This window comes from Pristis pectinata, chromosome 5 (assembly GCF_009764475.1).
Source record: "Pristis pectinata isolate sPriPec2 chromosome 5, sPriPec2.1.pri, whole genome shotgun sequence".
NCBI lineage: Eukaryota > Metazoa > Chordata > Chondrichthyes > Rhinopristiformes > Pristidae > Pristis > Pristis pectinata.
The window spans coordinates 86,830,666-86,857,633 of record NC_067409.1 but is presented as its reverse complement, the minus strand read 5'-3'; the positions used below and the strand labels follow the sequence as shown (position 1 = coordinate 86,857,633).

Sequence of the window (26,968 nt, the reverse complement as noted above, 5' to 3'; positions counted from 1 at the left end):
ATTAAGCTCCCTAATAAAGTCTGATTCATTGTACAACATCAAATGCAGAATTGCCTTTTCCCAAGTGGGCTAGACCACAAGCTGCTCGAAAAAGCCACCTTGTAGGCATTCTACAAATTCCTTCTCTTGGGATCCAGTGCCAATGTGATTTTCCCCAATCTATCTGCATATTGAAATCCCCCATGACCACTGTAACACTGCCCTTCTTACATGTCTTTTCCATCACCTGTTCACTCTGTGACTGTGTGGGCTTCCCCTGGGTGCTTCAGTTTCCTTCCTCGTGTCACAGGTGTGCTGAACAGCAAGTTATTTGGCTACTGTAAATTTCTTCTCATGGGGGTTGGAGAATCTTTGGGGTGGAGTGGGGGGCAGCTAACGTGGATGCAAGAGGAAAAAATGAGGTTGGTGTAGATAGGTGTTTGGTCAGTTTAGAGACAGGTAGTCAAGGGTCCTCACTCATCAAGTAGTCATCACTCCACGACTATGACAATTCTACTGCTGCTGATGGCCCTCGATGAATGGATCTTTTAACCTGCTAAATCATGCAAGGTTGGTGGCATGGTTCCTCAGGGTGCAATGGAGGCTCTCCTCAGTGTGAAGACAGGACCATTTCTGCAAAGATTATACAATGGTCGATCCCAGTGATGCCGTTGTGGACACTTGCACCAACAGCAGGCAGATTAGTGAGAATGAGTTCTCCTTAAATTAGTTTCCTTGGTTTGATGATTATCTCTTCAGGATTGTCCCAATTTACTCAGTAGTAGTGTTGCTGATCCATTCCTGGTGATGAATATTAAAGTCTGTCATGTGGAGCTGAATTAGTGCTGCTTCCAAGCAGTGGTTAACAAGGAGAAATATAGATTCGTCAACTATATTTCTCCTTGTTAACCACTGAGAGAGGGAGTAGATGACTAAAAGTAAGATAGTTTTTTCCCTTTGTGTGACCTGGTACGATATCAGGGTCAATATTGAAGACCATTAGGATGGTCCCTCCTGACTGCTTACAACTGTGCTGCCACTTCTAGGGTACCCACAATGTTAAGAGGCAGCACACCCGAGAGAAGGCGATGGAAAGTCTGGAACATTGGTAGAAGATTGTGCTTCTGTGAGTATAACTGCATCGGGCTATTATTTGACCAATCTGTGGCACAGCTATTAGTCAGAAGGGCACTGCAGGGTTGATTGACTGGTAAATTGTAGTAGAGCCAGATGATCCATCCAATTTTATCCTGGTTCTACAATTTTGTATCTTAGTGATTAGTTAAAACACTATATTACTGTGGATTTGGAGTCATGTAAAGGCCAGACCAAATGAGGATGACAGATTCACTTAGCTGAAACATACTGGTGCACAGATGGGCTTTTACAGTAATCCAATGGTTTCCCAGACATCAATGTTGATACTAGTTTCTCATTCCAGAAGAATTCAATTTGCTGAATTTCAATTCCCCTGCCATCATAATGGGATATGAACTCCAGACCATTCCTCTGGATTACTGTTCTAGTAACAGAATCACCCATTGCTAACTGCAGTCTCACTTCCCCACTCTTTCCCCATTATCCTGCAATTTTCTTTGTGGTAAAACTTTGTCGCTGGAATTTGCCTTTGATGAAATACTTACCAATTTCTTTGATTTGTGCCACTTATTGCCATCTGTTTTATCGAGTCATCTTAGGGCTATGTCTGCTCCAGGCTTCAACCTCACACTGTGAGCTGAAAATGAGCACCACATCATTTACAGTGTTTGTACAGTGACACATTTCAGAACATTGCACCATGCTGTCACATGGTGTGATGGATGTTAATAAGGACTTCCACCTCTGCTAAGTAGTTTGATAAAATAGCAGGTAATAAACTTAATAGAAAATTTGAAAGCAGCAAATCATATAGATTTCACTGTTACCATTATTGATACTAATGCTTTATTCCAGATTTATTTAATAAACTGAATTCAAATTCTCCATTTGCTTTGGCGAGATCCAAACTCATGCCTTTGAATCATTTGTCTGAGACTCTGGATCACTGGTTCAGTAACCTAACCACAGCGCCACCATGCCCATACTTCCTATTCAGGGTGGAGGGGTGTGGGATTTAATTGTGACATTAAACTTGTGGCATTGGTGGACTTGGAGTCAATATCACTCAGTGGGAATGGCTGTGTGGTCTGACAGAGAATTGGGATTGGGGGTGAGGCCACAATCAGGCAGACAGGTTTAGTTTGAATTAGATTTACAGAATGTAATGGAAGAGAGGGTCAGTGTCAGCATCTGAGTAAACAGAAGAATTAATTTTGAACAGGAAACTCTGAGCAGCTATGTCTGATAACAGAGCCATTAGAGACTGCAGGTGCTGGAATCTAGAGCAAAAGAAACTGCTTGAAGAACTCGGAGTCAAACAACATCTGTGGAGGCAAAGGAATGGTCCATGTTTCAGATCAAGACCCTGCATCAGGACTGATGGAGCATTCTTTTTCTGCACATTCACCTCAGTCAGCCCAACCACATGATGACATGGGAACAATCTTATCTGTGTTGATCACTGCACAAGCATTTTCAGTACTCCTCAGCCTATCAGGTAGAGGGTACTCAAGAAGTGCAGGATAACATCCATCATGAATTTTAATCACCCTAATAAGATCCAAATAAAGAAATAACTAAAGATCAGATCCAGTTGTTCAATGGCTATTTTTATAATTTCTTGCTGATTGGTTCTTTGAATAGATACAAATACATTGTACTGAACTGAACTGACTGGTCAGTCACAGGTAGAATGCCCAGACTGTGCTGCCAATCATACCTTTGCCACAGCTGAAGCATTATAATGATCTTCAGTACTGCTGGACTTGTAGGTGTGAAATACAATTCTGATTCTGGATGTGGGATCAGTCAGTGAGAACATGATTGGGCCCAGAGATGGTGCCTTAGAACAAGTGATCTGCGGACACTTGAGGTCCATTGTCAAGGAGGAAGACTGGCCACGTTAGTTACTGAATGTTTGTCAGTGAACCCATTAACAAAATTCAGGTGTAGGGTAAGCAGGTCACAACACCTTTGGTTAGTCTGATCTGGGGTCAGCCAATCTGGTGGACCACTGATGAGATATCAATAACTGACCAATCATGTCTTGAGAGAGGTAGCAGTCTCTGGCAATACAGGCTCATGGTGCCATCAACTCATCTTAGTGGCATTCTGAAAATGTTTACGAGTTGGATGGGATGGGTGACCATTGACTTACTTTGGAATTTTAGGTCAAATGGACAACCTCCAAGAGTGGAGACCTCCTTGTTGGGATGCTGCATAGATGGAACTGCACTGACAATTTCAGAGACTTATAAAAACTGTTAAAGCAGATAAATCAAGAAAATAAAGTTAACCAAAAACACATAAAACACCCAGAAGTGATTAAAGACATTAAAGAAAAAATTGAAAAACTAACAACGTTCTTTCCACTTTGCTTTTTAATCTACATTCCTGGAATCCCTGTTGAAATCAATAAGGTCTCCAGCCCAACATTCAATTTCACCTGGTATAAGATCTAAGAGGCAGTTCCCCAATTTATTGTCAAGTTCAAGCAAGACTGAGCTCCATTGCTGGAATCCATGAGGAGTTCAGCAACAGAAGGGAGAGGCGGATCCAGCACCACCTGTCAGAGCGCAAGTCCCAGTCTTCTGCATTGAACAGCACATGTGCAGAAATCGGAGTCCTGCTGAGGAATAAATGGGTGAATGTCGCCACTTCCAGTCTTAACAAACGACTCCAGCTGGCAGCAACTGCCCCATCGCAAAGCACAGTGGCCGTAATATCTACATGTGGAGGAAAAACATTAGATATTTCCTTCCATTCTGTTCACTACAACAACCTGCTTCTGTCTACTAGACAATTTTGTATCTATGTTGCAAGTTGTCTTTTAATATTATGATTCAATTTTATTAACATTCACTACTTAATCAAACTGTGTAATAAAAATATGGCCATTTTTAAACACACGTGATGCAATACCTAGTGATGGTACAGTATAACATCCCGAAACATGGCAGCATACAACACAATAACAATCCGCTTTTGCTTTCAGTTACCAGTGCTCAGTTGAAGTCTGCAGCAGACACTCTTAATGAATGACTAAATAAAACAGATGGTAATAAATGGCACAAATAAATGAAGTTGATAGACAATGATTAAAGCCAAAATTCAAGCTACAAATGTAACTAGAAACATTTTGCAGAGCTGTGATTAAGAACTAAATTAAATAAAGCCAGAATACAAGGCTAGTATTAGTAATGGTACCATATGGTTCGCTACTGTCTTTTGGGGGCAGAAAATCTGCTGTTGTAACCCAGTCTGGCCCATATGTTGACGGTGCACAAAAGCAGCTGAACCTCGTAATCTAACACACCATTCCAATTCTACCACATTGTTGTGGCAAACCACAGTAAGAACAAAACTGGTTGCACATCCTGGCATGAACCCAGGCTGGATTCAGAGAGAACAAAGGCATTTCGATGCTGGGTTTAAAAAGAGTTGTGCATTATAGATGCAGGAAATTTTGATGAAAAGGTTAAAAAGAATCAGGTTGTAAAAGACAGACATACTGTAATATCAGATCACTGATCACCTTTACATTATCAGACAACCCTATTACAGTACTATTGGCAATCTGTAGAACCATTAATGCCTGGTGTGGAACTGATGGTGAGGAGATCCTCTGATCCCTGAAGCTGGGCTAAAAGCAAGCAAAGCCTCTGGCCCTGGGAGTGGGGTTGGCATTAAGCAGGGCCTTTGGATCTCGGGGGGTTCTTGTTGGGGTGAAAATAATGGTCCCACTCCATCTTTCGTTTGGCTCTGCTGCCCCATTACAAGACAACCCCTGCACTCCAGAAATCAGTCGAGTAAACTTTCTCTGAACTGCTTCCAATATATTCCTTAAATAAGGAGACCAGCACTGTACATGGTACTCCAGATGTGGTCTCATCAATACCTAATATAACTGAAGCATAACCTCCCTACTTCAGTATTCATTTCCCCTTTCAATAAACAATAACATTAAGTTAGCTTTCCTAAATACCTTCAGTAACTACGTATCAGCCTTTTGTGAACCATGCACTGGGTCACAATGCAGAGCCCTGCCACCTCTCCCCATCCAGATAAAATGCTTATTTTTTTCCTGTCAAAATGGACAATTTCACATTTATATGTACTCCACTTCCAAGGTCTTACATACTCACTTAACCTAGCTGTAGCTCTGGCAGGACCAGGCAATAAACAAAACTGGACATAAATAGAGCCAAGCTATCCACCTGGGGAGCAGCCTGATTCGTGACCTTCTGAAGACAGAAGACAACTGGACATAAGATAATGATAGCTTCACTTTAAACTAGTGTTATTACAAGATTCCCCATCTATCAACAGATGAAGCAAGCATTAAAAATATAATGAACATATTTCCCATAAACCTGCTATCTTTGTTTTCATGATCCCTTTTGATTATTCAGCAGTAGGCCCTTCACTGCTGAGTCAGAGGGTTGTGGATACAAGTCTCAAATGCAATGCTGGAACACATTACCCAAGCTGACATTTCAGTACAATTGTCCATGTCCTGGGATGTATTCACCCCTCAATTAGCATTACCAAAAACAGACCACCTGGCAAGTTATGTCAGTGCTGTTTGAGGCATTTGCAGTGTACTTATTGGTTGCCTCATTACTCTTTCACCTTTACTCTAGCCATTACACTATAGCTCTTCATTAGCTATATCCCAACATTGTGAAAGGGCCAGGGGGCAGGGAGGTGGTGGTGGTAATCACTGAGAATGAGACGTAGTAAAAGAATCTACCTTGAGGAAGATTGATGTCTTACACTCCCTGTAACGAATGCCAGAGAAGGCTTTGACCCTCCAGTTAAGACCTAGTTCAGCATTTGGGCCTCTGTTTGAGTGCCTTCCCTGCAGGACAGAATTTTACACCAAGTGAGATCAATCACACCCAGCAATCTCTTTGCCTCGTAAGCTCCATGCAATTGCACATCACATGCATAGAGAGCCCAATTTTAAAATGGGGGTTTTGGGAATAAACATATTGCACCACAGGACCAGATTTTTGGAACACATCCTTCAGAGATCAGTTATAAATGTGGTTCATGGAAGGAAAACCTATAGCTCTGTGTGCTCACTAAACAGCTTTGTAAAAGTCCAGTCAAGGATTCAAAGGCATTTCCTCACCTGCCCATCTGAAGAACACATAACCTAAAAGACTCCTTAAAGTTATTTGTCATTAACTTTACATTTTAGCAGAGTTAACACTTGTGAAATAACTATTTCAAAAATGACAATGCATCAATTATTATCCAAAAGATCAAGTTTAATCACGTGAGCACTGTTGATTTTTTGGGAGAAGGCTAGGAAAAGATTAGTCCATCTGCTTCTGGAGAGTAAGCCAATGATATTTGCTCATATTTTTCATTAGATGACAGAACCAACCACATAAATATGCCTTGGGATTTTTATTAGTTCACATGTGAAAATCATTCAAAGAGGGAGAGTAGATTAATACTTGTCTCTGGGTCCTGATAATGATGACTATAATCTGCTTCTTCTTTCTTTCCCCCAAACTAAGTACAGCAATTCATTCAATAAGTGGTCACCAGGTTGAATCTTACTTAGAGCACTAAAAATGTAATTGCAAAGACACCTAACAATTAGTCATGCTTCACCAAGTTCTTTAAATGTGACATAACCACTGTGCACAGTAAGCAGAGAGAAATCATTTCACTGTAGGGAGAATCTGCAGGAGAGACCTAAAAAGGTAATCTCTATCTTTAAAAGCAATCTGATTTAAGTGAGATCAGTCTGAATATTTTTTTAAAGAGGGATGGGGGCAGTCATCAATGCTTCATAACTGGCTTCATATTAAACTATGTCAGTTTTATGTCTAGCAAGGAAATTTTACTACCCGCTGTTGTTCTATGAGGTTTTAGATTTGATGTTTGAGAAGGGACATTAAAAAGAAACATGATTTGCAGCTACAAAGTGATTTTTTTTTTATGGACACTCCAATGCTTTTCACAGCTCATGAGATAGTTCTGATGTGCATTCATTGTTGTTCTGTGGGAAATTGGTAAACAAATTGCACATAGCAAAGTCCCACAAACAGCAATGTGATAATGATGAGGTATTTTAGCATTGTTGACTGAAGGATAAAAATTGGTCAGAACACTGGAGAGAGCTACCCCTCTCTTCTTCAAAAAGGTGCTCGGTGATGCTTTACATTGATTTTTTATTTATTTTATTTTATTTACAGCGTGGTAACAGGCCCTTCCAGCCCAACGAGTCTGCGCCGCCCATTTTAAACCCCCAAATTAACCTACCCATATGTCTTTAGAATGTGGGAGGAAACCGGAGCACCCAGAGGAAACCCACGCAGACACGGGAGAACGGACAAACTCCTGACAGACAGCGACAGGAATTGAACCCCGATCACTGGCGCTGTAATAGCGTTGCGCTAACCGCTACGCTACTGTGCCGCCCTGGAATATAAATTTCCAGGAACATAGTGAAATCATAATGTAATAGCCAGAATTTATCATCAAGAAATAAGAACACCCAGGGGATTAAGCAAACAATATAGAAATAGATAAAACTTTGACTGGCCAATCTAATATCAGATAGATGAAGCATTAAATATGTTAATGTGCTGTAGTTATAGTGCTGTAGACATATGCAGAAATGATCTGGACAAGAAAAAGTACATCGGAGAGAATCATCCAATTTGCACTTGATCTCTCCAAAACAATGGACTGAATCACTATAAATATATTTATTGAGGGCCTTAGATCATGTTCTTTTCTGAACCAACTGTTCTTTTCTCTCCTCTGAACTTGCAAGTTAATGCCGGTGTATGACACCAAGGCAAGGGGTGCATCATGTGAGCAGTAGCTCATTTTGTGAGACTGTTTTGGCAAATGATTACATTGAGTGAGATGCCTCAAACTGCAATGGTCTGTGTCCAGTTCACTTTCACTTTCTCAATTGAGACAACTGTGCTGGGAAAAGGCTCTTAAAAGATGAACCATCCTATTCACTTCTTTACTAGGATATGGAGCCTGTGTAACCACCCACTAGTTTGTCTGAGCTGACCAAGTCAATGGGAGGAAGATGTAGGCCCACACAAGGCAAGGACAGCAGGTTCCCTTCTGTAAACTATCCGTTTATCACGATCAACAGTTATTTTCATCATTCTATATTGCTGGCCAACACTTGAACTGTTATGAATTATGGAATTAAACTCCTGACCTCTGGGTCACTTGCCCAGCACCAGAAGCCCAATGAAACCATACCTTCTTAAAGTGAGATTTCACACAACTCCAATTGAACTAAATTTGTGGTAAAGGTCATTGCTTTCAGGAGACAGAATTGGAGAAGAGAGGGGGTCAGTTCTGCACAAGGTACATTGATTACAAAATATACTTTCAAATGCCAATAGGTTGCATAACACATGACACTGCTGAGTTTGTGCAGCAATCAATTGTGAGCAGAGGATTATAATGCTAGTTCAGTTGGTTCTAATGAAGAGTTTGTACTCTTATAATTAAAAACAGAAATTGCTGGAAACACTCAGCAGGTCAAGGGAAACAGAGTTCTCTTTCCACAGCTGCTGCCTGACCTGCCGAGTGTTTCCAGCATTTCTTGTTTTATTCAGATTTCCAGCATTTCTTGTTTTATTCAGATTTCCAGCATCTGCAGATTTTTGATTTTCTTGGACTTTCTAACGTTGGGTCATACTGCAATGGTTAACTTGTCAATATTAACAAGTCACCCTCATTACTGCTGCTCTTCATAAGCTTTCTTCCCTGATCACAGCTTCTCCAAAAAGTTGTGGCTTCATGATGCAGGACTAGTGTTAAACCTCAGTCTCTTCACCTTTGAGGGTTATAGGAGCTCATATCATTTATTTTCATTTTTACCACTGATATTTATCTTGATCATCCTGTCATTCTGCATTTCATTATCTGTATTGGATGCCAGGTCTAATCTTTATCTCAACCTCTTTTTAAGATCTCTTGTTTTATACTAGTATTAAGCTGTATGAGCATCTCTTTAAGCAGTCAGACAGGTCACACAAGATAATAACCACATGCCCAATGAGCAAAGGTAACAAGCTGCAGGCACACAGGGACACCACAATTTCCAGGTTCCCCTTCTGTGTGGTATGCTATGTTGATACGAACATCTGTTGTCACTCCTACATCATTGTCAGGTCAAGATTCTGGAACACCTTAGCTCACAACATCATGCACACAGCTCCACTTTCAGCAGGTGGCTCGCCATCATGTTCTCAAGGGCATTTGCAAATTGGCAATAAACATTGGTGTCACTTCTGATTCCCACAGCCCATGAATAACAACAGCCATGGTGTGCTTAAATATATTCTGAAAGATATGCTCTGAGATACCATTTCAAGACTCCTAAAATCCATACACTGGTCTTCAGTTGAAATATTTTAAAGCAGTACAGAATGGGTTCAAAACCTTATGCAATACAAGACAGAGACTCATGGCTATCTAGTCTCAGAAGAGCCCATTTCTTCCCAGCCTCTCTGACAAACATCACCCTGCAGTGTTCTGTCTTTACTCCCTTCTTTGCTCAGTCTATTCAGGTTCCACTCTCATCAACATTGTCTGGCAAAGATGCTCTTAATAATTAATTTTGCATTGCCTGCATTACTCAGAGGTTGGCTCCCTGCTGTTCATAGAAATTTCTAAGCAATCACTGAATGCTCACCTCCAGGGTGGACACTGCACAGTATGGTGACTGAGATGATAAGCTCACAGTTTAGTGGGAGCTAACTGATTCATTGTGACATAAAGATATCAGTTAAAAATTTCATCTACAATTAAAATAAAGGGGAGAGTTTTTTAAATGTAACATAATATATACATTAGTAAACCTAAAATAAAGTCATTACTTATAATTACATAAACAATAATTAAACCCATGTTATCTTACAAAACAAATGTATTGTGATCAAAATGACTCCACAGGCCACACAAAAAAACAAGAGTGCAAAACTGCAGAAATATTTTAGACTGCAGAACCGTTGTTGTTTTATGAGGTCATTTTGATTGTCACTAACTCAGTCTGCCGTGTGGAGGGTTTAAGACGCAGTCAGGAATTAATAAAGCTGTGTAGAATGCACCATCAGGCTAGTATTGGCCAGATGATCTGCAGCATAGTCACTGCACCATAGTAAAGGTCATTCAATCAATATTCAGCAAAGCTCAGTAGTATTGATATAAACATAAGCCAAAATGGATGTACTTTAATGCACATTTCAATAACATTGCACCTCCATTTTATTAGGAGGTAATGCCATCATGAATAAAGTACATTATATCATCTATCCTTGGTCCATCATAAAAAAATTTTAAAGTATCAATCAAAATGGACAGCTGAAGCACTAGATGCAGCCGAATACACTACTCACTTGGCGGTATATTGACACAGCAGTTAGTGCTGCTGTCCCATAGCTGCAGCAACCCAGTTTCAATCCTGACCTCTGGTTCTGTCTGCATGGAACTTTCACATGTTCTCTGTGACCCCATAAGTTTCCCCCAGGTGCTTTAGTTTGCTGTCACATCCCAAAGATGTGCTGGTAGGTTAATTGGTCATACAAATTGCTCTTAATCCGGCTGAGCGGCAGGCAATTCAAGGAATTTGATGGGCATGTGAGAGAGAATAAGTTATAGGGAAATAAAATGGGGAATGGAATTTACGGGATTACTCTGAGAGTCAATGTAGATGGGTTGAATGACCTCCTTTTGTACTGTGTGAGATGAGGTACAATTAGTTCAAGGTTGGGGTTGTGCTACCTCTTTGCTAATCAACATGGAATTACAATCTGAGTTCTAACATACATTGTTCCAGGTGAACATCAGAACTTTCTTTTAAACTTTGTGAAGCGCAAGGATGAATGGGAACAAACATAACTTTTACCTGAAAGACAGATCTAGTTTGTAGACTGAAAACAGCTAGTCCACAGAATAACCTACTCCAAGACATTCACTGTAACAATTCATCAGTGAAGGTGGCTGTACCCTTGCATTAGAACAGAGGTAACAGGCATCCAGCATTTGATCTGACCATTCCAAAACACACTTGGTTGGTCTCCCTTGTTTCTGCTTCCTTAGCCGAAGGTTATTAAAACTCTGCTGCCAGGGACCTAACTCATATCTAGTCCCATTCACTCTTCACCTCCATAACAGCTGACCTATGAAGGTACACAATGCCTCAGTGTTCCTCCCCCCTACCTCTGCCATCATCTACAACCCTACAACTCCATCATTCTCAGAACATTTTCACTCACTGGTCTCTTGAATAAGCCTGAATCTAAATCTCTGCACCCCTCATAGCTGTGTCTCCAGCTGCCAAAGCCTTAAATTCCAGCATGATTTCTCTGAACCTCTGTCATTCTTCCTCTTTTTTCCTTTAAGGATGTCATTAAAACTCACATTGTTGTCCAAGTATTTGGTCATTTGTCCCAATACTTCCTTGTGCTGTTTCCTATCAACATTTCTACATAAAGGCATTCTTAGTCTATCCCCAGAGATCAAGGATGACTTTGATTCTACTCCAGTTCTCTAGATTCTTAGATGACTAATTAAGCTAATGTGGAACTACAGACTTCCACAGATTGGGTTAGAGTTGCCTGACAAGATGGGTACGTTGATAGGTGCAGGGTCAGAACAATCCCTCTACCAATTACAGAAAGCTCTGTTTGCTTCTGATACGTGCACTCAAAGTTCTCAGTGCCATCCCAAATGCTCTATTTTGAGTTGACGTGGGCCAAAGATGTCACTATTTAGTGGAGAAGTTACATTTCTTCAAGAAGACTTTGAGAACATTCTTGATTCTTTTTCTCCATCTGCCCAACTCTGGAATACTTTGGAATAGAATCTGAATGATATGGACTGCTCTATAGAACCAATTGAGTTTAATTACAGCCTCAGTGTTGGGGACGTTGGCCTGAGAGAGGATTCTGACGTTGGTTTCACTTATGCTTCCAAAGGTTTTGGAGGATTTGCAGAGACACCATTAATGATGTATTTCCAGTGCCTTGAGGTGCCTGATGTAGGTATCCCATAAAGGGCAGAGATGGGTTTTGTGCTGGGTTAGATGCTTCGATCTTCAAACGCCCTTTCCTCTGTTGGCCAAAAGTGTGCTGGTGCATGGTGAATCCCACCATTCATATTTGCCTCCACTGTGAGGTGGCTCTTGGGGTACAAGAAAGTGGTTTACATTTCTCAGGGTCTCGCCATGTATTGTCAGTGTGATACAGTGGGGGCAGGCTGGTGGAGGACTTTAATCTTACAGATGATGAGTGCAAGCCCCATCCTCTCATATGCTTCAGTGAATGAGCCAACAATGGCTTGGCGCTTGGCTGCTGAATACATACATATTCAAGAACTGCCTGCCTACTGCAGCTTGAATGCAGAGGTAGGGGAGACTTGGTTCTGAAATGTAGGTGCCATAGGTTGGACAGTTTCCCCAAAAGTGCTGTAAGCTAGATCTACTCCAACAGGAGGTTTACTGGGTATATTTTGCTACACCGTTAATCAGAAGGCAAAGGTTAGACTTTGAAGACTTACCATTCAACAAGTGCTATAAAAGACCAATGAAAAGCCAATTGCCCTCGTACTTTTATGTACTAGATTTCATGTGAGATATTGAACTCATGAATCTACCACACTTGACAGTCTCCTCCCAACCATATATATTTCCACAAGAAATGTATCAGTTTTGGCACAGAAGTGGCATCCTCACCTCCAAATCAGAAGGTTAACTCTGCTCTTCATTCCAGAAGCTTTACTGATCTCACTGAGGAATTCACCACAGAGAAAATGCCAAAGCAATCTACTTGAATGCAAGCAGTCTCAATGCTAAATATGGAAGCTTTGTGCTGGTTCCATGTCTACAATGCATAACCCAGCTTTTGATGTCCCACTTGAAATAAAGGCTTTTAAACCCAATTATTAAAATTTGTTGCAAAAGAAAGATATGAAAAGAATAATTATGATATTGTCAAAATACACAGCTGCAGAAAAGAAATGAGCTGGTTACATGTAGTTTGAGACAATTTGTGTGTAAATTGCCTCTTACTTTGACTAATTTAGAACAATGAAACACACATAAAAATAACTCATTGAAATATAAAATTCTACAGGAAACCTTGAGGTGCAAGTCCAATAAATAAACAGAAAATGCTGAAATACTCAGCAAGATAAGCAATATCTATGTCGAAAGACAGCTGTTTGCTACCTCGATGCATTTACCATCATTTTGTATTTTTGTTTCAGCTTTCTATTGTCTGCAGTATTTTCCTTTTTCTTAAATTATTATATAAGTATCACATGGCTAACTCAACCACAAAACAGGATTTACATTGTTTTCAATGGGAAGCTACCGAAATTTGAACTACAATCCTGTTGCATCAACTTAAAATATCTGAATGTCATTCAATCCATTCTTTCTAACAGCAAACATAGAAATTATGTTCCAAATGATTGTACTCAATTTCTAAATCAGAGGACAGTTAGATTGCCAGTAGCACCACTTCCAATAAAATAAGATAATTCTTCCTTCCCTGACCCTTGAAAGTAGTAAAGCAAAGGCTCTGGGATATTAATCCTTGAGCTGTCATTGGCTTCCCTGCGGGGAAATCATATTTTTTATTCTTTAATGGCAAGTAGGTTCACTTGTGCCTCCTCCACAAGGACTTCTAGTGTTATTCCAAAATTCTGAGGCAGCAGCTCACCCAGTTGCCAATTGAAAACTGTGTGTCAGAGAGCTTTATGTTGGTTCTGCATTTATAATGCACATCAGGAGCCTGGTTGAGTGCTGCCGGAAACAAGACTCAAGAAGCTCAACAGCACCAACAATGCAGCCTACTTGATTGGCACCCCATCCAACATGTGAAACATTCAGTTCCATCCTTTGCTGGTGCAATGTGGTTGTGCTGCAAACTTTTTATAGAATGCACCTCAGTTACCTGCCCAGCAGCTCCCAAACTTGTAACCCCCAATACTGAGGGCAAAGCAACAAAGGAACACCACCACCTGCTGGTCCCCCTCCAAGTCGCATGGCAGCCTGACTTGGAAATATATTACTGTGTCCTTATTGCTACTGGGTCTAAATCCTGAATCCTTTGCATGATTGCTCTGTGAGAGTACCTTCACCATATGGGTTGTGGCACTTCAAAGTGGCAGCTCAACATCACCTAGTCAAGGGCAATTGTGGATGGCAATAAATGAGAAGCTCACTTAAAAGAGGGAAGTTCAAATTACAAAAATCAGCCTCCACATTCTGTTCAAAAATAAAAATGCTAGCAGGACTCTTAAGTCAGAGAGCATCTACATGGTGTCCACTTTGCTAAAATAACCCCTTAGGCAGTTATCCTTTGGAAAGAATTAAAAATGCTACAAGTCACAACATCCTTTTAATTGCACAGTAGAGGTACAATAGCGCAGACAAGGGTGGTGAAGTTGCTCCATAAATTGTATTCTGGAAATTTTGCTTTTGGCTGAAGTGATTTATCGATATTCAGTCTGACAGTAATAAGAGCTAATGCCCATCAATACTTCCAAGTCCCAAAGGGTCCCTGACATATTGACGATCCACCAATGTTTTTTTTGTTGGTCTGGATCTGCATTTTTCCTCTGGGAACAGGCACTGGATAATTTTCACCATTAAGGAATAGGGTTGATGAATATTCATCAGTCATTTGGAGGGAATAGACTCAGATTCAGAGATTAAAGCACAACATTGAAAAGCATTGAACATGGGGTGATGATTGGGGCCAGGGCCAACGAAGGGGTACGGGGCACGGGGAGTGGGGCTGCTTAACCTTATTCCACTTCACAGAGTACAAAACTGACTGCAAAACACTTTAGGATATGCTGGATTCAAAATAATCACAGCTTTATTTTTAAAATTCTTTTTAAGGATTACAAAATTGGAAAGAATCAGAAATAATTGTCACATACAAAAGAAAGTAAATTTATATTCCATTGCAAAATGTATTATTGTCTTAATAACTTGCAAATAAAACCACTTCTCCTCAGTTCCTACGTTAATCACTTTAATGGTTAAACTATTCCTCTGGTGTCATTCCTTATTGACAGCAATCTGAACATAAAAAAAGTAAACACCATATGATTGGCAATGGCAAACAACTGGTAACTAGGTTACACAAGCATAATGCTCGTGACATAAACACACACATGCACAGACCCGCACACGTGCAAAAGCCATAGGAAAAACAGTGATCCAAAAATAACAAGTGCGTTCAACAGAAAAGAAGTTGAATCAGTTAGATTTGTGAAATAGGAAATGAATACTACTGTGTCTTCTTTTGGAGTTGGCAGGCATTGCTTTGTGTGAACCAAAATGTTAGTACATATAAAATGGTTTGGTAAGGCAGATCCATGTAAAAGGAATAAGGCTTCACTAAATTAAATCCACTACTAAGGACTTAAAATTCCATGGTGCCATACAACATTTCTGTGACCTTTTATCAGAAAATTGATCCTACTTTCTGCATGTTTCCTAAGCAAAGTCATTGCTTACCAATACTCCCTGCCTTTTAGGAACCCAAACAAGTACGCTAGGAGATAATGACCCATGTGTATTTGAGATGACACTATCACAAAATTCAGATCTGCCAGCCTGGCCCATGGACAGCATTAGCCACTAATGTAGAAGCACAAGTGTTAGATCCACTTCTGCAAGGCAGTGTATGAGACTGACCAAGTCCAAGCCATGGCAACTGGTGCTTGGAAACAACAATAGCATGGTCCCCTAAGCTATCCATTCACCTCTCCCCAGGGATTGGTGAGGAAAAGTTCAGGGGAGAGATCTCCTATTTAAATGGAAGTCAACATTATTATAGAGCCAAATGAGTAAAAGCCAAATTCTTTCTTAAAGCTTCTCATCAGGAAGCTCAGCATCCTTTTTTTTTACAAACCTTTATGTTCGTTCATGAACATTCCAAGACAAACACACCTTGTGACTTCCATCTGACATATATTGCACTTTAGATCACATTTACCTCATTTCCACATGTGCCCTAAATTTCTTCGTCATTTCAGCTGACAGCTTTAGTTAACCTGTCAGGTGCAGCCTCGCTGAATGGGTAAACTACTCCACATTTATCTTTACATGTTCTTGCTACAAGTGTAAGTTGCTAGGGTAATGCAAGCTGTTTTGAGTTTGTTTCCAAGTTGTTCTAAGAGTGACTGCAACCACTGTGTTAGGGCATTTGAATTCAGTCATCTGTTGGGTCCAGAACGTGCAATTACCTTGTCAATTATTTTATGTTCGATGCAGATTGCGTTCAATTAATCTCACATTTGTTCCATTTGATAATTGATTTTAACAGAGATGTACACACCAGTGATTGCATTTGAACAGCAGCTCCAAGATCTTTAGGGTTAGGTTAGGGGTAGTTTTAGTTAAGACTGCGAATTGGTTTTGAGACCTAACCTCTAACAAATGTTCTCCTAATCCTTATCTTGTGCCTGATGCAAGAGTCCCAAGGCTTTTCTTCCAGCTAACTAAATCTTTTCATCCCAGCAGTGTTTACTTTCCTATAAACAGGAGCTGAAGGTACAAGGACTTGAGGCCCTGGAGAGAGTGCAAACAAATTACAAGGAATGATATTGTGTGAAAGTATACCCATCAGGAAAGAATAGACAGAGTGGGTCTCCTTTTCATTTAAAACAGAAGGCTGAGGGGTAGCTTAATCAAGGATTTTAAAATAATGAAAAATGTTAACAGAGCGTGTGCTTCCAGTTGTGGGAAAGTGAATACATAGAGGCCATCAATACAAAATGGTCCACATGGCATCAAATAGGGAACTTAGAAAAACCCTCTCTACCTAAAGTAGTGAAAATGTGAAATTCACCATCACAGAAAGTAGCTGAAGCAAATTACATGGATGTATTTAAGAGGAGGCTGAACAAATAATTAAGAAAGAAGGCAGAACAATGTTATCCTAATAAAGCACTTGAGGAAGGATGTTCAGGTGGAACTGAGATAACAGCATGGACTGGTTGCCATAAGTGGGCTGTTTCTCTGTTAAATATACGATGTATTGGTTCATGCCACTTTATTGTGGTACTTATCTAATTAAAAGTCACATCAACGTTCATTCTGTATAAGCTGCTCCAATCTTCTGTTAATGATTAAAACACAAACCCTTCTTTCTCTATGCCAATTGGTGATATACTCTTAAAAGCTTACTTTCTAACATTTTGGTCCATAGAGTTCATGCTAGCACAGTACTAAACCAATATAGACCTAACCTTCCTGTCCTATTGTCCACAGACTTGAATTTTCCTAATTTTTAAAAGTGTATCTATACTTCCTTTGTAAGGTCAAATGATCTCAGCCTTATCCACTCTCAATGGATAAGCATTCCATATTCCAGCAATACGCCACATAACGATATTTCTTGGAATCTTTCTCTTCACTCCATTTTATATTGATCCCTTACCAATAACACCCTATCCAGAAGACACAGACTTTGCTTTTTCTTTAATTCATGAGAACTAACCACAACTTTAAAAACCTGATATAAACCTGTTCTTCACTTTTGGTTCTCCAACAAAAATACTACTTGTATCTCAACTCTCTTCCCATAACAAGTTTCCCATTTCTGTCATCATCCTGGTTAATCTAGACCAGCATCTCTATGAATGTAATGTCTTTTTTTTAATAAAGAGAATAGCTTAACTAACGGCTTTGCCGTTTTATCATTATTTTACATTATCCTTTACACCTGTTTATATGACCTTTTCTATATCTAGCTTCTCTGTACTCTCTTCACATTTGGATGCCCATTTGATGAAATTGGAAAGATGTGCTCGGAGTGAAATCAAATGCAGAACATTTAATGGCAACCAGTGGAAAGTACATAGAGCAACACAACACAACACCCAATGCTTACATTTCATGGGTGGAAAGAACCTTTCTGAGAAGAGAAGCAAAAAACCTCTGTCTCCACCCTATCACAGACATTCCCTATGTTCTCCCCACTCTGCAACTTAAAACACACGCTACCAGTTCTGATGAAACATTAACTCTGCTTGTCTTCCCACTGATGCTGCTTGACCTTCTGGGTATTCCCAACACTCTGTTTTTATTTCTGAGAAGAGTCTGCCTTTACCATCAGTACAGATGTCAGACAAAATAGCTGACATTCTGTGGTGTCACTCTAATTTCAGTGAGGTATGCACAAATAGTTTTGAAGCTTTTGAATTCCCAAGCATTCGAGTCTAACACAGTTGAGTGAGATCACGCAGGGCAAAAAAGAATCACACCCCAAAAGGCTCATAATACCCAAAGTCTTTGAGAGTTAAAGGCTTAACCCTTGAGAATGGAATGCACAAAATTATCTTGCACCTCTTTGGTTTTAGAAAATTTTCCCTGAGTGGGAAAAGAAAAGGCAATTAGAGACAGGGAGTTGAGAAGTTGGAATCAAGAAGCGCATCTTCATACAAGGGTGGCTGATTTCAGAGCAAGGGAGCTCTTTTTCCAAAAAGTACGTGGATGCTGGGCATCAAGAGTGTTGTTCAAGATGGAGAGAGAGATTTATTAGATAAGGACATCTGTGAATATAGAGTGAACGGTATTGAGGTACAATGTGAAATGAAAACAGAAAATGCAGTAAACGCACAGAAGGTCAGGCAGCATCTGTGGAAAGAGAAACAGAGTTAATATTTTAGGTCAAAGATATTTCACCAAACCTAAAATATTAACACTTACTCCTCAAATAGATGCTACCCAACCCGCAGAGTGTTTCCTTGTTTTCCTTTCAGATTTCCAGCATCTTCTGCATTTTGATTTTCATCGAGATACAAAATGATCTTTTCTCACAGAATGGTGAATGGCCAGGTATTGACATTAACAAATAACTGCAACAAAATGCCACCAATATCTATGGAAGGCTACTGAAGAGTATCTAAGTAGATATGGATCAGGAAGCGAATCAAGCATCAGAGCAAAACACACCCAGAGTGCATTTAAAATGCTCTACTTTTGTTTGGTGGAATCTGGAAAATCAAAGAGCTTTAAATTTGCCATTCTAAACTTGAGCTGTGTCTGGAGAGACTAATTTTGAACTATGCAACCATGGAGAAAGTAACTCTGGTAACCTGTGCATCCCTGGTGAGAAAAATGTTAGTTCAAGGACTGAGAGTTGCACTCAAAGGTACACTAGCACAAAATTGGAATGTATTGGGTGAAGTCAAATGATTCTTACAGCTGCTTGAAGCTAATGTGCTAAAAAAGCCCTTGTGATAATAGATTTTACAAACAGTTTTGCTACTGGAGATAAATCTTCTGAGAGCTGCCTATATTGAAACTCTGCATTGTAAAGAACATACACAAAGAGCAAAAAAAAGCTGTTCTTTTAATATTTTAATATATCAGCTTACAAAGCAGCATCCATTTCTGAATCTGACAAGATCTTTCTTTGTCAACATCATTTTGATGCAATCGACAAAAGAAGGAGAAAACCTTTTTCATTTCAAAGCCTTTTTTCAGTAGGCAGGAGATACATTTCCTGTTCAGCTGCATAAAGAGAAATAACTGGGGAAGCTGATAATGATAACAGCTTTGGAGTTAGAGGGTTTATTTCACTCTGCAAGTTGTCACGAGGTGGAGGGGAAATGTATTAAAGCACCCAACAGGCAACTCAGGCTCCATTTTAATACCTGGCTCTCGTTAGTATTGTTCTTGCTGACCTCCTAAACAAAACAGTTTAGGGAATAATCCCCAGTACAAGGCAAGTGCTCCGCATTGGACTTGGAATCAGCGAAGAAGGGAAGAGGGAAGATTCAAGATATCCTCTGAGGCAAAGGAGAGGACTCCTTTCCCAGCAGCTTCACTAGCAAACCAAAAAACAGACAATTTACCTTCTGGCATTACTGCTGTTCCAAATAGTCTTGATCTGGTGGGGAAAGAAGTTACTATTCTCCTGTTTAGGTCTCAGGTTAGATTAGGTTTTATTTGTACCTGATCTGCATATTTAAAATGGACCTACCCTGCCCAGAGCGGCCGTCCTTGCATTTATTTCATGCAGTTTAGAAGTATAGGGGTGATATCAGGGTGGAGCAGGAGAAAGTGAGACTCCCATACTACTCTATCTGTTCTACATTGCCTGAATTCTGTCAGGTAAGGCTAGCTAAAATTGAAAGCTTATTTCTAAAGAAAAAAATTCCCAAAGACTTAGTGGTAGGTAAGCTGCATTAATGTTTCCTGGATTGAGACCTGTTCACTGAACAACTTTCCATTTCCTTTATGTCTGGATCTGAATTTGTCATCGGGTCATAGTGTTATAAAAGATACAACACGGAAACAGGCCCTTCAGCCCATGAAGTTCACCCCGACTATCAAACACCCATTTATGCTCATCCTATAGTCCCAGTTGTTCCTCCCCACATACCCATTAACTAGCCATAGACTTTTCCATTCAGTTATGCACTTAGGGCATTTTACAGTGGCTAATTAACCTAGCAACCCGCACATTTGGAAAAGAAGCGAAGGACCCAGAAAAGAAACCCATGCGATCATAGGGAGAACTTGCAAACTCCACGCAGTCAGCACCAGAGATTAAGAATGAACCCTGGTTGCTGGCGTTGTGTGACAGCAGAGGTACTTACTGTGCCACCCATGTGGTATTCTGGATATAGGATCAATTTATGAGGGAGTTTATTGGGAGCTGAACATCTTGTAAAATGTTAAGTATTATGCTATATAAATGACATATGGAGCATAGTACTAGAAAAGAAAATATCAATGTATTAGCATAAAAGTAATGCTTACCCATGAAGCATAAGAAATGAGAAGTCACAGTGGCCAAATGAGCCTAGGTTTTCAGTGTCTTTTACTGTGTGTGAGATAGTAAAGAGAATGACTAGATTCAATGACCAGCCTCAGAGGGAAAATTTCTATGAATGATTATTGTGTATGTGTTTATCAAAAATAAAGTACTTTGTGTCATTGCTGAATGACTCTAACCAATTACAACACAATCCAGGGAGAGAAAAGCAAGTCTGAGAAGAGAGAGAAAGATGTCAACAAAATAAGAAAAAGACACCAAGAATGGAAGGAAACAATTAGATAGACTGGAAAGGAAGGAAAGAAATACTTAGAGCAAAGATATTTTTTCTTCACATACATTGCCTGGGAACATCAGGCAGTACCCACTTATTCAGTTATGAATAATTTGAAATTTATGCCACAGTAAACATTGTCATTACCAACATTAGATAAATACAGCCAAATCCAACTGAAAGGTCTCTGAAAGCAATATTTTGTTCACCAATCCTGAAGGAACTGGAAACTTTTTCTGGACCTTTCACAGAATGATGCTATAATCGCCTTGGAAAATCCTCATAATCCAAGGCTTCCAAGTATTAATCAGTCAATCTTGCACTAGAAGAAAGGCATTTTAGTTCCAGGTATTAGCTCATCTCCCAGTGTCAGAGGATATACATGAAGCTCACACAGCTCTATCTTATCCTTTGAGACAACTCCTTGAGCACAACTCCGACTTATCTAAAGGGCCTGAACAAACACTAAACTTGAGAGCAACCCAAGAGATGTCTGTGGACTAGGTCTCCCTGACCAGGCAGCAACAGCACAAGAGGCAATATCTAAAAACTGAAGGAAGAAATCATTAAGAAAATGGAATGAAGCCCCACACCGCATGATCAATCCTAATTAACAAACTTTCAAGTGATGTAACAAGCCAGTTTACAGGAACCCAAGACTGAAGAGACAGAAATAGCAAACAAATAAACGGCTCAGACAAATTGCAGCTTCCCATGGGATAGGATTAATTTTTCCATCAGTCCAAGCCTCTATTTAGATTTGCACCGACTGGTATTGACCCATATTTCAGCAGCTTTAACTCCTCTCCATTATCAACTGAACCACAGTGGCAGATGGTGTATACATGCACATGGAAATGGAAACATAAATAAGATGATAGTCATTCTGTGCCCATTTCATCATCTTATTATTATTCATCACTTGCTGAACCAGTGTCTTACCTCACTAATATGTGGTGTTTCCTGAATAACTAGTTCATAACCAACAGCATTTTGATTTACCTTGACACAATGCACTGGTGATATCTGGATACTCTTAGGATTAGTGTCTTTGCAAACCATGGTGTACATCTGCACCTTGTGTGCAAAACAGGTGTAATTCCATAGCTAACTGACCCAGTCTACAAAACAAGCAATCCAGGGAGTTTTCATGCAAAATTATGATTCAGTGTCAAAAATGAGCTGCACATTTGACAGCTATAATTAATTCATGAGCTCAATTAAATTCATTGGTGGTGATACAAGATCACAATGAATAAGCTCAACAAAATGAAACTCCTTACCATTATAGGTCACCCTTGGTTTGGTCAGGCACATTACAAGGTGCAAGTCCATTTCATCTGTGGAAACAAACTTTGAGCACACGGGGCACTTGAAACCTGGATTAAAAAGAGGAAAAAAGCAAGAATCAATTAAATCCAATACAGATTTATATCAATGCAGAGTCTACACTTTATACAAGAACTATTTCATACATTGGCCCAGTCAGCGCGGATGGAATTTTTTTTTAAGGTACTGTAGAATTTCTAGGCTAAGTCGTACTAGTGCATGGCACTGAAGTAATTTTACTGCTGATGATTGCTCTCCCTCCAAACAAAAGTCTTGCCAGTCCAAAAATTTCTAATCGGACAATGCAAATGAACACTTAGCTCCTGTGAGTACACCAACTGTGATACTGTGCACAGCAAACTGATGTTAAGTTTACTTCAATAAATCATGGTGAATAGAAGGTACTAGAGACCTTCCATTATCTCTTCCCATTATAAGTACAGCAGAGTGACGTAGGTAGTAGTGCTGTTGCTTCACAGCTTGTGGCTGGGGCTCAATCCTGACCTAAGGAGTGTGTGAGAGTGTAGTTTGCATTTCTCTCTGTGACTTTGTGGGTTTCCTCTGGGTGCTCTGGTTTACTTCCACCTTCCAAAGATATGTGGTTGGGTAGGTTAATTGGCCACTATAAATTGCCCTAGTGTGTAGGTGAGTAATAGAATCTGGAGGAGATTATTGGAATGTAGAGAGGATACCTAATAGGGAAAATTAATGGGGGATTGGGATTGTTCTGTGACCGAGTACAGACTCTCTGGACTTCAATAGCATCCTTCCATGTCAATAAGGAAATATGAAAGAAAACACTTTTATAATGGAAAGTATTTAAACTTGTCACACTTCAATCAAGAAGTTACAATGCTACCTGGAACAGATGAGCATAATTACACCGTGATAAGTCTTGAGAGGTAATCTGCAATATAAATATGGGCTTTGAAATTTAAAATATAAAAATAAGGGAGAATCTATGGCTTTAAAATAGAGATTGAATTATTTTTTCATACCTTAGCTAAGTATCCCCTTTTTTTGTTAACCATACCACCTGAACATTCCCTTGGCCTCAATTTCCTCAGTCAATTGCCAATGGGTAGTTTGTAATTTATGTTATGTGGGTCTCAGCACAAAGATTAATTTTCTCAAGGCCATGAAAGAAAAACAGCAGAGCAGTATAGGCTTAGTCACATAACAAGAGCACATTTTAAAAGAGAGGCTGTCGGCTGAAAGTTCAACTCAGTTAATGATTGATAAGCATGTTTATGTTTTACCAAGCACAAAACTACACGAACTTGAAAAACATGGATTTGTTTAAAAAAAGCACCTACTTTATCTTTTCTTGGTGATGCTACTTGTTCAGTATATCTATACTGACAGACTACTTAATAACATCTGTACCTGAGTAAAAGTGGCAAATAGGTCCCAGAACTCTCGCACAATAATCCCGGGTGGTAAGATTTGATCCCCAAGTCTACCCTCTGCTACAGAGTTAGAAAAGTGTAGAAATTAGAAAGGCATCTTGCTTCCAAAATCATCCACTGGTGCAAGCTGGTTTTTGGCTCAGCTGGCACAACTTTACTGTCCCGTTTCTCTGCTTCTTGCTGTCTGCCACGCATACTATCTATTATACATATCTAATTTTACTCTCTATCTGCCAGCACTCCAAGAGGTCCATCTTTATCTTTTTCATCTTCTTGTTAGAGTCATTGATAGAGTCTTCATCGAGAGATACAGCATGGAGACAGGCCCTTCAGCCCATCAAGCCCGTGATAAACATCAAGCACACATTTTTTACACTAATTCTGCCATGACCCAATTTGTTTTCCCCACATTACCCATCAACTCCCCCCACCCCCACCCCCCAATTCTACCACTCACCTACATGCTAGGGGCAATTTACAGTGGCCAATTAATCTAGCAATCCACACATCTTTGGCACACGAGAGGAAATGGGAGCATCCGGAGGAAACCCACACAGTCACAGGGAGAACGTTCAAACTCCACACAGACAGCAGTGGAAGTCAGGATTGAATCTATGTCACAGGAGCTGTGAGGCAGCAGCTTCATTAGCTGCACTCTATGAACACCAATTACATTTCTCCTGAACTTTAATATTAAGAAATACTTCTCAATTATATGGTCATAGAACGGATTCATATTCCATTCCAGAGACTTGAGCATGTTATCCAAGCTCACAGGGATTGCTTTACAATGTCAGAAGCATTGTCTTTGGAAGAGGCATTTAACCAATGCCTTCTCAGATGGGCATTAAAAAGCTAGTGATATTTTCCACAGAAGGCCTGGATGCTTTCTCTGTATCCTGGTCAGTTGTTATCGCTCAGTTGACACAGGCAAAATCAAATTACTTCTCATTTAGCTCACTCCCATGTTCTCAAATTAGCTGCCATACCTCCCTACTTTATGACAGTACTACATTGGAATGAGTACTTCATTGGCTATGAATCACTTTGAGACATCCTAAGGGCATGCAAAGCACTGTGTAAATGCAAGTTCGCTCTTTATTTATAATTCACGAATGTCACTGCTGTGAATGAGTTTCACAGACACACAATAAATGTTCTTGCTTTTCCTTTGCCCTCTACAATGACGATCATAAAAGTCCTTTACATGGTACAACTCATAAATAACCACTTAGACGGCACCTGTAGTGCATTAAAATGACCCAAGGCACCTCCTGAGATATCAGAAGAACAGATATGGATGAATTATTTGCTGTGGTGCATTCAAACTTTCAGAAGTCCTTCAATAAAGTGCCACACAAAATTAGACTGCATGGTATTGTACAAGTGTAGATTGGGGAGTCAATACACAGGAAACAATAGGGAAAAAAACAGGTCATTTTTGGGTTGAGAGGCCATGAAAGGTGGTGGTGGGAGTTGTTGGCTCACAATCTAGATCAATACTCTGGATCCTCTTATCCGAGTTTGCTGATGATGGGTAGCAGTGTGGACTGAAAGGAGGATACAGAGAGGCTTTAGGGGAATAGAGACGGGTTTATTGAAAGGGCTCGGCTGTGACAGGTGGACTATCTGTGGAAAAATACAAGGTCATCCACATTGGTAGGAATAAAAAGAGCAAAGTACTTTGTTAGTGTTCAAAGGAACCTGGGTTCACATGATTCACTTAAAATTGACATGCAAATTCAACAAACAATTAGAAAGGCAAGCGACCTGTTGGCCCTTAGTTTAAGAAAATTTGAGGACATGAGTAGAGACCTCATGCTCAAATTATGTAGACTGAAGCCTCGATGAGACAACATCTGAAATATTGTGTACAAGTCTGGTCACCTACCTAAGAAAGGATACACTTTTGATGGAGGGAATGCAGTGCAGATTGACTGCATTGATTCCTGGAATGGTGGGTATATTGTATGAGAAAGCACATAGCATATGAGAAAGTCTTGAAAAATGAGAGATGTTCAGATTGAAATGTACAAATTTCTTAGAGAGTAGATGCAAGGACATTCCCTTAGCCAGAGTGTTTAGTATCAAGGTTCACAATTTCAAAATAAAGGGTTAGCCATTCATGATAGAGATAAGGGGAAATCCCTATGGGCTCATACTTCAATGTCTTTGGTGCTTCCTTCAACACTACACCTCCCAATTGTAAACCCCACCATCCTACCCAGCAGCCCAGCAGTGAAAGCCAAAGCTGGGACAGCGGCTTTAAGCACGTCCGCTTGTGCTGTTCTAGTATTCTTCTTCAGATGTTGACAAAACATGCTCAGCACATCAAGAGAATTAGGTGGAGGTCAGTACACAAATATGAAACAACAGCCAAAGAACTCCCGAACGTTTGGTGGGGTAGATGAAGTGAGAAGAAAATTTAAAAATAATGCGCTAATCTGTCATTCAGCATATCATTCTTCCATGCATAGATCTCAGCACTTCTGTGTGGCTTCTTCATTCAAGCTTTTAAGTTCCATGCAATCCAAGTTCCCTGAATATACATCATTCAGTTTCTGCTTGATTAAAATGGTGATGATTTTCAGAAACTTGGGCGGGTTCCCATTATAATTACAATAATATCCTTATTTCTCCTCTTCTCCCTACCAGTCTCCCAGCTCTGATCCAGAGAACAGCACATTATCTACACCTGGATCAGCATTTCAGTGCCTCCTGCACCTTTTCAGTGATTGCATTACAGCCCATCTTGGACAGCTGACAGCAGCTAGTAACTGCAGGTAAACATTGACAATTTTAACTCCTTATTACCCCCTAAATCTTTCCAAGAACTGGCAGTCACAGGTACAATATTGATTAGAACAAACAGCAGTGTAATGACATTGGGCCAAATCGAGCTGGCTAAGGGTGGCAGTCTCAAACAGAACTACCAGCATACAGCCACTTCTGGGTAAGGGCACCCCGGACTTGCACAGCCCTGCCCAAGTCTGAGACAGAAGGAATGCAGAGTGATGGATACAACCACATTTTTCGCTTCCCTTCCTTGTGGGGCTCGCACATGGAAT

General features: G+C 40.1%; 1 protein-coding gene across 1 annotated transcript in view; it reads right to left on the bottom strand.

Annotated features, from left to right (window-relative positions):
* Positions 1-26,968, bottom strand: part of LOC127570466 (E3 ubiquitin-protein ligase znrf2-like) — a 142,631-nt gene that overhangs the window by 30,185 nt on the left and 85,478 nt on the right. The window contains exon 2 of the mRNA XM_052016077.1: positions 22,446-22,541. Coding sequence (XP_051872037.1) covers positions 22,446-22,541 — 96 coding nt within the window. The remainder of the gene's footprint in view (positions 1-22,445; positions 22,542-26,968) is intronic.